Consider the following 12,908-nt stretch of genomic DNA (forward strand, 5'->3'; position numbering starts at 1 on the left):
TGGTAGCAAGAGGTTATTGCAGCGGATAGTTGATTTATGTTTAGACACTCGGTCCCTGATCGGCTGTGATGTTTCCCCCACATATAGTAGTCCGCATGGGCACTTTATCACATATATCACATAGGCAGAATTACACGTGAAGTATCCTCTGATTTTAAATTCTTTCCCAGAGTGTGGGTGTCTAACAACATTGCCTCTCTGGACATTGTTGCATTGGACACAATGCAAACAAGGGAAAGTGCCATCCCTTGGTGTGTCTAGGAAGCCTTGCCTTGTGATGGTGTTTGTGCCAACATCTGCTTTCACTAAGTTATCCCGTAGGCTGGGGGCTCTTTTGAAGCACGGAAGGAAGGGGTTTTGAAACTCCTTGACACTCGGGTAGGCACTGGAGAGGATTGCCCAGTTACCGCGGATGGCCCTATGTAATCTGTACATGAAGGGATGAAACGAATGTACGAAAGGGATTCGTGACGTGGTGTCTGTCCTGGGTCTATTAGTGGTGATCCTAGATTCCTCAAGGAGGGATGGCGGGTAGCCCCTAGCTATGAATTTTTGGGTCATCTCTTGTGTACGTCGTTCTCTGATGTCTGTGTCGGAAACAATACGTCTTACCCTCTGATATTGTGCCTTAGGTATGGATCTTTTGGTGGATGGGGGGTGGAGACTCTGAAAATGTAGGAGACTGTTGCGGTCTGTGTTTTTGCGATAAAGATCCGTACTTAATAGACCGCTCGAGTCCTTCACCACAAGTGTGTCTAAGAAATTCATGTTCCACAAGTCATAGTTCATGGTGAAAGTGATGCCAGGCCAAGAGGTGTTTAAGAAAGCTAGGAAGGTTTGGAGCGATTCTTCCGAACCCTGCCATATTCAAAAAACGTCGTCTATATATCTTTTCCACACAATGACGTTATCTTTGAATAGAGTGCTGAGGTATATGATGCTTTCCTCAAATTGGACCATATACGCATTTGCATATGGGGGTGCTGCGTGTGATCCCATCGCGGTCCCCCGTTTTTGCAGGTAAAAGGTATCTTGGAATAGAAAAAAATTTGATGTAAGGATGATTCTGAGAAGGTCAATGCATAGTGATGTTTGGTCTATGTCTCTATCTGTACTTTCAAATAGGTGACGTACCGAGAGAATACCCTCTTCATGGGGGATGGAGGTGTACAGATCCTTTACATCTAAGGTTACTAAGAGGGCATCCACAGCAATGAGTGTAATGTGGCCTTTTAACAAAGTCAAGAAATGCAACCAATCAATTAGCTTTTAAAGGGGACCTGACAGATGATTCAAGCTGCCCTAGAATTGACAGGTTTCTCCCTGCATGCATAAGAAGATATCTATCACTCCATGGCAGACGTCAGGGAGGAACAACCGGCAATACGCCTGTCCGACTTATTTCCTGTGCAACTCAGTCCCTGGCGACTTTTAAAGTTTGTTTTTCTCTGCAACTCTGCAGTGTTAAAAGTCAAGCATACCTAGTGGAGATCGTACAGCCAGCGATTGATTCATTTTTCATCAAATTGGACAGAATGTATCAGCTGTCAGGTTCTCTTTAAATGCAAAGAGAACATAACGGAACCAATGAAATACATAATACATATTCCTTAAAAAAGGAGATCCTCTCAAAAATACAATAGAAAATACATGAAAACCACAGAGAGCTTTTAGACCCATATCAGGAAATACAATACAAAATGAGTCTGCTTATGAGCTAGTCACCACAGACAGCTTTTGTAAAGTTGCAAAATGTCTTTATTAATACCAAAAATTGCAAACAAACCTCATACCAAATGAAAAATTAAGTTCATATCAAAAGTCCATTTACATTAAAAGAGAACAAGCGGGCAGCAATGTTAACCATGAAACGCAATGGCAATGTTAACCTCTAAAAGGCCTAAGGTTGAAGATGAGACATTTCCCTTGTGTGTGTGTATATATCTATATATATAATTGTCTAAGGGTTTTTCCGTCTGTCTGTCTGTCTTTCTGTCTGTCTGTCTGTCTGTCTTTCTGTCTGTCTGTCCTGGAAATCCCGCGTCTCTGATTGGTCGAGGCCGCCAGGCCTCGACCAATCAGCGACGGGCACAATATCGACGTAGATGTCATAATGGTTGCCATGGCGACGATGATGTCATAAAGGTTGCCTCAACCAATCAGCGATGGGCACAGTCTGCCGTGAATTCTGGAATCATCATTGTCCATATACTACGGGGACATGCATATTCTAGAATACCCGATGCGTTAGAATCGGGCCACAATCTAGTATATATATATATATATATATATATATATATATATATATATATATATATATATATACACTCACCGGCCACTTTATTAGGTACACCTGTCCAACTTCTTGTTAACACTTAATTTCTAATCAGCCAATCACATGGCGGCAACTCAGTGCATTTAGGCATGTAGACATGGTCAAGACAATCTCCTGCAGTTCAAACCGAGCATCAGTATGGGGAAGAAAGGTGATTTGAGTGCCTTTGAACGTGGCATGGTTGTTGGTGCCAGAAGGGCTGGTCTGAGTATTTCAGAAACTGCTGATCTACTGGGATTTTTACGCACAACCATCTCTAGGGTTTACAGAGAATGGTCCGAAAAAGAAAAAAAATCCAGTGAGCGGCAGTTCTGTGGGCGGAAATGCCTTGTTGATGCCAGAGGTCAGAGGAGAATGGGCAGACTGGTTCGAGCTGATAGAAAGGCAACAGTGACTCAAATCGCCACCCGTTACAACCAAGGTAGGCCTAAGAGCATCTCTGAACGCACAGTGTGTCGAACTTTGAGGCAGATGGGCTACAGCAGCAGAAGACCACACCGGGTACCACTCCTTTCAGCTAAGAACAGGAAACTGAGGCTACAATTTGCAATTTGTACAAGCTCATCGAAATTGGACAGTAGAAGATTGGAAAAACGTTGCTTGGTCTGATGAGTCTCGATTTCTGCTGCGACATTCGGATGGTAGGGTCAGAATTTGGCGTAAACAACATGAAAGCATGGATCCATCCTGCCTTGTATGGAGCATCTTTGGGATGTGCAGCCGACAAATCTGCGGCAACTGTGTGATGCCATCATGTCAATATGGACCAAAATCTCTGAGGAATGCTTCCAGCACCTTGTTGAATCTATGCCACGAAGAATTGAGGCAGTTCTGAAGGCAAAAGGGGGTCCAACCCGTTACTAGCATGGTGTACCTAATAAAGTGGCCGGTGAGTGTATATAGTCATTTTTTATTTTAAAAATTCAAAAAATGGAAATAGGCTGATGCACAAGTTTGGGCAACCTTGAAGATTTGTGTGCTCGGATAACTTTGACCAAGGTTTCAGACACCTTAGTTAGACTGTTATTTTATGGCTTATTTATTATCATTATTAGGAAGGGGCAGGTGATGCAAATTTCCCAGCTTTATAAAATGCCAGCCTCCTCTAACTTTGTGCCAAAAAACAGCAGCCATGGGTTCTTCTAAACAGCTGCCTAGCACTCTGAAAATGATGGGGGCTCACAAAGCAGGAGAATGCTATAAGAAGATAGCAAAGCGTTTTCAAGTTGCCTTTTTCTCAGTTCAAAATGTAATGAAAATGGCAGTTACCAGGAACAGTGGAGGTCAAGATATGGTCTGGAAGACCAAGCAAGTGAGAGCTGCTTGTAGGATTCTTAGGCAAATCAGAACCCCTGCTTAACTGCAAAAAACCTTCAAAAAGATTTAGCAGACTCTGGAGTTCTGTTACATTGTTCTACTGTTCAAAGACACCTGCACAAATATGGCCTTCATGGAAAAGTCAACAGAAGAAAACTTCTCCTGCATTCTCACCACAAGAGCACAGACAAATTGCCTGTGCGAACAGTTCAATGGCACCATGAAGCAAATGCGTAAGATGTTGGTCAATTCCCATTGACACGACTGGGAGCAGCTCCTCCCACACCTGCTATTTACCTACCGGGAGGTTCCACAGGCCTCAGCGGGGTTCTTCCCCTTTTGAGTTCATGTACGGGTAACGTGTGCAGGGGCCCCTGGCTTTAGTGAAAGAGGTTTGTGAAGGAGACTTTGCCACCCCTGGAGTGTTGGTCATCGGCTGTCATGCGCTTCCTTGACAAGATGCAAGCCCTGGCACAACTGGTGCACGATAATAAAAATGAGATCCCAGGCTGACCAAAAGCTATGGTATGACCTGAATGCTTGTGAGAGGACCTATAAGGTGGGTTAAAAAGTGTGGGTACTAGTCCCCTTGCCCCAGGACAAGTGTTAGCCATCCTGGGAAGGCCCATACCTCGTGTACCAGCAGATCAGTGCTGTAACGTATCTGGTCACCTTGGACTACACCCAGGGAAAGCGGAATGTCTTCCACGTGAACATGATGAAGGCACATCATGATTGGGAGGCCTGCGCCCTTCCCGTATGCAACCTTCTGGAAGATGGAGAGGCGGAGACGATCTTGGATATGATTGCCCAGGCTAGGGCTGGTGGGACCATCAAGGATGTGGAGGTGTGCCACCATCTCTTGTCGGACCACCGGTACCAGTTGTGGGCAACCCTACACCCCTTCTGTGCTTTCTTCAGCAGCAACCTGGAAGAAGAGAGTTGGCCATACATCATGTGGACACTGGGAATCACCCCCCAATTAGGTGTTCAACATATTGGGTCTTCCTGAAGGTGCAGCAGCACATGCGCCAAGAGCTTGACGAGATGCTGAAGCTTAGGCTCATCCAAACATCCAGCAGTGCTTAGGCCTTGCCCGTGGTCCGTGTCCAAATAAGGACTGGACAACCCAGTTCTGAGTGGACTACAGGGGGCTCAACACTGTCACAGTCACTGATGCATACTCCATACCACTCATTGATGACTTGCTTGATCAGTTAGCCAGGGCCAAGTACCTGACCATCATGGATCTGAGCCAGGGATATTGGCAACTTCCTCTGAGATGCAGTAAAACTCTGCCTTTATTGCCCCATTCGGGCCGTATTAGTCCACAGTGATGCCATTTGGCATTAAGAATGCCCCTACCACATTTTAGTGGATAGTCAACATGATGCTCAAGGGACTTGAAGGGAATGCAGTCGTGTACCTGGATAACATTGTCATCTTAATTCCCACCTAGGAGGATCACCAAGAGCATCTGGCACAGGTGCTTGGGCGAATCCACCTGGCAGGCTTGACTATTAAGCCGGAAAAATACCAGCTGGGCATGAGTGAGGTCCCTTACCTGGGACATTGGGTAGGTGGGGGCCCTCAAGCCAGAGCCCGGGAAGGTGGAATTCATAGCATTTTGGCCCAACTCCAGGACAAAGAAAAGGGTGAAATTCTTTCTGTACACCACCGGGGACTATAGGAGATTCGTCCCCCACTATACTAGCCTGACAAAGCCCCTGACAAACCTTTCCAAGAAGAAGCTGCCCTCTGGAGTCAATTGGAAAAACAACTGTGATATGGCCTTCCAGGATGTGAAGACCACTTTTCCCAGCTTCCTGAAACTACAAACAGCCAACTTTACACTGCCATTTGCAGTACAGACTGTTGCGAGTGACTTTGGCCTCGGTGCTGTGCTCAGCCAGATCGACTCTACTAGCCAAGAACACCCCGCTTTTTATCTAAGCTGGAAGCTCCTTCCAAGGGAACTTACCTATACCATAATGGAAAAGTTATGCCTGGCAACTGTGTGGTCCCTGCAGTGAATGCAGCCATACTTGTACGAATGACAATTCACTGTGGATACAGACCACAACCCTCTCAGCTGGCTACACACCACATCCAGAACAAATAGGAGGTTGCTATGCTGGAACCTTATGCTCCAGCAGTACCACTTCGCCATTCGCCACAAGAAGGGCCGTGACCAAGGTAACGCCAATGGGTTATTCCGATGAGGGGAGGTTGCAGATGGGCACGTGGGGGAACACCAAAAAGTGCTTACACCTAGTGCCCTCTAAAGGAGGGAGGTGTAAAGAATGGGGGGATTTAATGGCAGCTTACAATTCTCCATCAGCATGTTTAGCTGTAACAGGACACCTGGCTCAGCAGGTGGTCCAGCCACACCAGCTAGTATCCAAACTCATACAAGATGACCTCTTGAAGAGTGCACACTGTGTAAGTGCTCTGTCCAGTGAGAGATGAATTTCATAAAGAGATTAAGATGACTATGGATTTATTGTGCATCCTAGCCACACACTGGTTATATTTTCGAGATCTCTAGAACGGCCAAATGCCATTCAGGGTGTCAATTGTGTCAATGCCTTCTAGCATCCCAGGGTGAGGAGATACGCAGAACAGCTAGTAGAAGCCAGGTAGAGAAGCCATGTTTGGTCTCCAAGTGTAACAGGGGCCTTGCCATATCTGATGGCATCAGAACCGCCGATGACTAATTTTTTGTTGGGACGTTATGATCCGTCATAGGTTTTGGGAGTTTTAGCTCCAAATGCACATGGCAGGGACATAAGGCACCTCCCAAGGTGTGACCAACCAAGGGAATAAATGCTTGTGCAAGGCTATGTGCTGTCTCTTTCTTTTCTCCTGCTTGCTGTTCACTTCTAAAGGAGGGGGGCACGTTGTGTCTAGTGTGCCCTTAAGGCAATTAAATAAATAATTTAACCGTGAAATGCTCTTTTATCTCAATTCAGGAATCCACAGGTCCGTGTTCTTGATTTTAACTTCACATGCTACCTGTGCTGGTTCTTGGCCCAATATAATTTTGTTAATGGACCAAGTATATATTTAACGGGGAACTGGTGGCAGTCATTCTTGGCGGATAAGGTTCTCTTTCACTGGTGCTAGTGAAAGGGGCCTCTCAGCCTACAATGGTTGTCAGCAAGTGTGGTGCCATGTCAGCGACTGCATGGGCCACAACCTCTCCCTCCCTGATCCCTCCGATGTAATAGAGACATCAGGCGGGGTAGCTAGATGCAGGTTCGTCACACAGGGTCCTCAAAACTTTTGCACTGGCCCAATTGCCTTTTTGTAATTTTCTAAATTTAAAAGATGAAAATATATATATGTTTTTCTTAAAATACAAAGGAAATGTGTCATCTTTAACTTTAGGCCTTTTAGAGATCATGTCATCTTCAACTTGCTTAACTGTTCACAATAACAGTCATTTTGACCAAGGGTGGCAAACTTTTACATGCCACTGTACATGAAAGCCAAAAAAAAACCTACAGTATACAGTACAATATTAAATCGTATCTGTTGTTGCAGAAAATGCTGTAATGTGTGTGTATTATACATGAGGAAGAACCTTTATGGGCATTTTATAATTTCCATCATGCATTTTAAACAATTTTTTCACCCCTCTGCAGGCTGTTTCTTTGATTTCCAGTTGTTCCTGAACTGGTGGATGTAGACTAGCTGTTATGCTATCTCCTATACATAGGACATGAAAGATTCCTCCTCTCCTGTCATGCTATAGCAATTGTTCATAAGCAGCAGCAGCATAGAGGACATTATACAGCAGTGTAGCTGTGAATCCAGCACTAGCGTAAGTGTGTGTTTATGCCTCTCTCATTTTCTCTCCTCCTTCTACAGTTTAAAATGCAGCTATAATCTGATCCCTCAGTGAGCTGGCAATTTCTCTATTTTTGACAAAGATGTAATTGAACTGGCAGATGATGGCTTTGTTTCGCAGTCTGTATGTGTCATTAAGTCGGGGTCAAACTAGTGTAGAATATGGGTGAGTGTTATGCGAGAAAACATCGCATAGCACTCGGACCAGTGTTAATTTATGGGGCAGATCACATCTGCGATTATTTTCTCATGCCAAATTGGCATGCGAGACCAATCGCAGCATGCTGTGATTGGCACCGAGATTCGGTCAAGTCTCGACTCCCTTGCACCCATATAAGTCTATGAGAGCCAGTGACACAATGCACATCACTTGGATATCATCCGAGTGCGGTGCGATATACGCCGACATCGGCAGTGGAGGAGATGGAGAAATTCCTTTCTCCTCTTCCTTTGCAGCTGTGCTCCGATTCTCTCTGTGTGAGAGGCTCGGAACACAGTTGCATGACACTCGGCTCCCACTCGCAGCAGAGCAGAAGCCGAGGGTCATTAACATATCACATCCGATGCTCTCGCATAGTGTGACCCCGGCCTAAGGGTACTGTCACACAGTGCCATTTTCATCGCTACGACGGCACGATCCGTGACGTCGCAGCGTCGTATGATTATCGCTCCAGCGTCGTAGACTGCGGTCACACTTTGCAATCACGGCGCTGGAGCGATGCCGAAGTCCCCGGGTAACCAGGGTAAACATCGGGTTACTAAGCGCAGGGCCGCGCTTAGTAACCCGATGTTTACCCTGGTTACCAGCGTAAACGTAAAAAAACAAACAGTACATACTTACATTCCGGTGTCTGTCCCCCGGCGTTCTGCTTCTCTCCACTGTGTAAGCACCATAGCCGGAAAGCAGAGCGGTGACGTCACCGCGTCACCGCTGTGCTCGCTTTCCGGCCGGCAGGCGCTCACAGTGCAGAGAAGCTGAGACGCCGGAGGACAGACACCGGAATGTGAGTATGTACTGTTTGTTTTTTTTACGTTTATGCTGGTAACCAGGGTAAACATCGGGTTACTAAGTGCGGCCCTACGCTTAGTTACCCGATGTTTACCCTGGTTACAAGCGAACACATCGCTGGATCGGTGTCACACACAACGATCCAGCGATGTCAGCGGGTGATCAAGCGACGAAAGAAAGTTCCAAACGATCTGCTACGACGTACGATTCTCAGCAGGGTCCCTGATCGCTGCTGCGTGTCAGACACTGCGATATCGTAACGATATCGCTAGAACGTCACGAATCGTACCGTCGTAGCGATGAAAATGGCACTGTGTGACGATACCCTAAGAGTAGTGCTTCTCTCACTGCTAATTATGCATTTAGATCTGGCTTTCAATCTCTGAGAGGGGCATTAAAATGGAGCAGTCACCGGTTTCAAGGGATCAAAGGGAGTAAAAGCAAAGTATAAAATAAAAAAAGTCTTTAAAAAAATGTATGTATAAAAAAATAAACATTCAAATCTGCCCCTTTTCCTCCATTAAAAATAAACATATTTACTATACCTGCAACCGTAAAAGTCTTTACCCATCAAGATATAACAGTAATAAATCCATAAAGTAAACGCTGTAAAACGAAAAAAATTAAAATATCAGGATTGCGGATGTTTGGTCACCACTCCTTTATAATAAAATATAATGAAAAGCGATCTGGTCTGCATGCAAAAATAAAGACCTTACATAGCTCCATCGATAGAAAAATAAAAAAATATGGGTCTCAGAAACACAAGTTTTACAGCTCTGGCAAAAATTAAGAGACCACTGCAAAATGTTCAGTTTGTCTGATTTTTCTCTTTATAGATATTTTGTTGAGTAAAATGTAAATTGTTCTTTTATTCTATGAACTTCTGACAACATGTCTCCAAATTTCCAAGCAATAAATTTTGCATTTTTTTCTGACACAGAAAAATGTTCAAAATAAAAAAAACAGTGCTTTCAGACCTCAAATAATGCAAAAAAAATCATAATCATTTAGAAACAACAATACTAATGTTTTAACTCAGGACGAGTTCAGAAATCAATATTTTGTGGAATAATCATGATTTTGAATCACAGCTTTCATGCGTCTTGTCATGCTTTCCACCAGTCTTTCACACTGCTCCTGGTGCAAAAATGTAAGCAGTTCTTCTTTGTTTGATGGCTTGTGACTATCCATCTTCCTCTTGATTACATTCCAGAGGTTTTCAATGGGGTTCAGGTCTGGAGATTGGGCTGCCCATGACAGGGTTTTGATGTGGTGGTCGCTTAATTTTTGCCAGAGCTGTATATTATAAGCTTACAAAAAATTTTTTTCAAAATTGAATAATAAAAGTAAAAAATGCAAGTTTGGTTTTGCCATAATTGTACTTACTTGGAGAATCATTTTTCCAGGTAATTTTTACTACACAATCCATGGAAACAACCCCCCCCCCCCAAAAAAAAAATGTAAAAATGTAATATACTTCATCCTACTTAGAATTTTTTTTCCTGTTCAGTACATTTCATAGCAAAAATAGTGTCATACAAAACTCGTGCCACAAAAAAAAAGGCCTTTTATGGCTTGACAGAAAAAGATAAAAAACGAACAGTGGGAGTGAAAGGTTTAAGAATAGTTAGAAACTATTATATTAACCCCTTCATGACCCAGCCTATTTTGACCTTAATGACCTGGCCGTTTTTTGCAATTCTGACCAGTGTCCCTTTATGAGGTAATAACTCAGGAACGCTTCAACGGATCCTAGCGGTTCTGAGACTGTTTTTTCGTGACATATTGGGCTTCATGATAGTGGTAAACTTAGGTCGATAATTTTTGCGTTTATTTGTGAAAAAAATGGAAATTTGGCTAAAATTTCGAAAATTTTGCAATTTTAAAATTTTTAATTTTTATTCTGTTAAACGAGAGAGTTATGTGACACAAAATAGTTAATAAATAACATTATCCACATGTCTACTTTACATCAGCACAATTTTGGAAACAATTTTTTTTTTGCTAGGAAGTTATAAGGGTTAAAATTTGACCAGCGATTTCTCATTTTTACAACGAAATTTACAAAACCATTTTTTTTAGGGACCACCTCACATTTCAAGTCAGTTTGAGGGGTCTATAAAGTTGAAAATACCCAAAAGTGACACCATTCTAAAAACTGCACCCCTCAAGGTACTCAAAACCACATTCAAGAAGTTTATTAACCCTTCAGGTGCTTCACAGCAGCAGAAGCAATATGGAAGGAAAAAATGAACATTTTACTTTTTAGTCACAAAAATGATCTTTTAGCAAAAATTTATTTATTTTCCCAAGGGCAAAAAGAGAAACTGGACACCAAAAGTTATTGTACAATTTGTCCTGAGTACGCCGATACCCCATATGGGGGGGGGGAACCACTGTTTGGGCGCACGACAGGGCTCGGAAGGGAAGGAGCACCATTTGACTTTTTCAATGAAAAATTGGCTCCAATCTTTAGCGGACACCATGTCGCGTTTGGAGAGCCCCTGTGTGCCTAAACATTGGAGCTCCCCCACAAGTGACCCCATTTTGGAAACTAGACCCCCCAAGGAGCTTATCTAGATGCATTGTGAGCACATTGAACCCCCAGGTGCTTCACAAATTGATCCGTAAAAATGAAAAAGTACTTGCTTTCACAAAAAATGTATTTTAGCCTCAATTTTTTCATTTTCACATGGGCAACAGGATAAAATGGATCCTAAAATGTTTTGGGCAATTGCTCCTGAGTACACCGATACCTCATATGTGGTCACAAACCACTGTTTGTGCACACGGCAAGGCTCGGAAGGGAAGGAGCACCATTTGACTTTTGAATGAAAAATTAGCTCCAATCGTTAGCGGACACCATGTCGTGTTTGGAGAGGCCCTGTGTACCTAAAGATTGGAGCTCCCCCACAAATGACCCCATTTTGGAAACTAGACCCCTCAATGAACTTATTTAGATGCATAGTGAGCACTTTGAACCCCCAGGTGCTTCACAAATTGATCCGTAAAAATGAAAAAGTACTTTTTTTTTCACAAAAAAATTCTTTTAGCCTCAATTTGTTCATTTCCACATGGGCAACATGATAAAATGGATCCTAAAATGTATTGGGCAATTTCTCATGAGTACACTGATACCTCGCATGTGGGGGTAAACCACTGTTTGGGCACATGGCAGGGCTCGGAAGGGAAGGAGCGAAATTGACTTTTTGAATGAAAAATTAGCTCCAATCGTTAGCGGATACCATGTCATGTTTGGAGAGCCCCTGTGTGCCTAAACATTGGAGCTCCCCCACATGTGACCCCATTTTGGAAACTAGACCTCCCATGGAACTAATCTAGATCTGCGGTGACCACTTTAAACCCCCAAGTACTTCACAGAAGTTTATAACACAGAGCCGTGAAAATAAAAAATCATTTTTCTTTCCTCAAAAATTATGTTTTAGCAAGCAATTTTTTATTTTCACAAGGGTAACAGGAGAAATTGGACCCCAATAGTTGCTGCCCAGTTTGTCCTGAGTATGCTGATACCCCATATGTGGGGGTAAACCACTACTTGGGCACACGTCGGGGCTCGGAAGGGAAGTAGTGACGTTTAGAAATGCAGACTTTGATGGAATGGTCTGCGGGCGTCACGTTGCATTTGCAGAGCCCCTGATCTGCCTAAACAGTAGAAACCCCCCACAAGTGACCCCATTTTGGAAACTAGACCCCCAAGGAACTTATCCAGATGTATGGTGAGCACTTTGAACCCCCAAGTGCTTCACAGAAGTTTATAACACAGAGCCGTGAAAATAAAAAATCATTTTTCTTTCCTCAAAAATTATGTTTTAGCAAGCAATTTTTTATTTTCGCAAGGAGAAATTGGACCCCAATAGTTGTTGCCCAGTTTGTCCTGAGTATGCTGGTACCCCATATGTGGGGGTACACCACTGTTTGGGCGCACGTCAGGGCTCGGAAGGGAGGGAGCACAATTTGACTTTTTGAACGCAAGATTGTCTGGAATCAATGGTGGCGCCATGTTGCGTTTGGAGACCCCTGATGTGCCTAAACAGTGGAAACCCCTCAATTCTAACTACAACACTAACCCCAACACACCCCTAACCCTAATCCCAACTCTAGCCATAACACTAATCACAACCCTAACCCCAACACACCCCTAACCCCGACACACCCCTAACCCTAATCCCAACCCTAATCCCAACCCTAACCCTAATCCCAACCCTAACCACAACCCTAACCCCTACACACCCCTAACCATAACCCTAACCATAAGCCTAATCTTAACCCTATTTCCAACCCTAGCCCTAATTCCAACACTAATTCTAATTCCAACCCTAACCCTAAGGCTATGTGCCCACGTTGTGGATTCGTGTGAGATTTTTCCGCACC

At 43.8% G+C, this 12,908-nt stretch overlaps 1 protein-coding gene across 3 annotated transcripts in view; it reads right to left on the reverse strand.

Annotated features, from left to right (window-relative positions):
• The window catches only part of LOC143773443 (uncharacterized), a 32,251-nt gene that overhangs the window by 1,648 nt on the left and 17,695 nt on the right, over positions 1 to 12,908 (reverse strand). For 2 of the 3 annotated variants that reach the window (XR_013215188.1, XM_077260890.1), the window contains exon 3: positions 9,059 to 9,119. The exons of the other annotated variant lie outside the window; for it this stretch is intronic. Coding sequence is in view for 1 of the 2 variants with exons in the window: in XM_077260890.1 (XP_077117005.1) it covers positions 9,084 to 9,119 (36 nt within the window). In the remaining variant the exon portion in view is untranslated. The remainder of the gene's footprint in view (positions 1 to 9,058; positions 9,120 to 12,908) is intronic. 3 annotated transcript variants of the gene reach the window in all.

Source organism: Ranitomeya variabilis, chromosome 5 (genome assembly GCF_051348905.1).
Source record: "Ranitomeya variabilis isolate aRanVar5 chromosome 5, aRanVar5.hap1, whole genome shotgun sequence".
In the NCBI taxonomy this organism is placed as follows: domain Eukaryota; kingdom Metazoa; phylum Chordata; class Amphibia; order Anura; family Dendrobatidae; genus Ranitomeya; species Ranitomeya variabilis.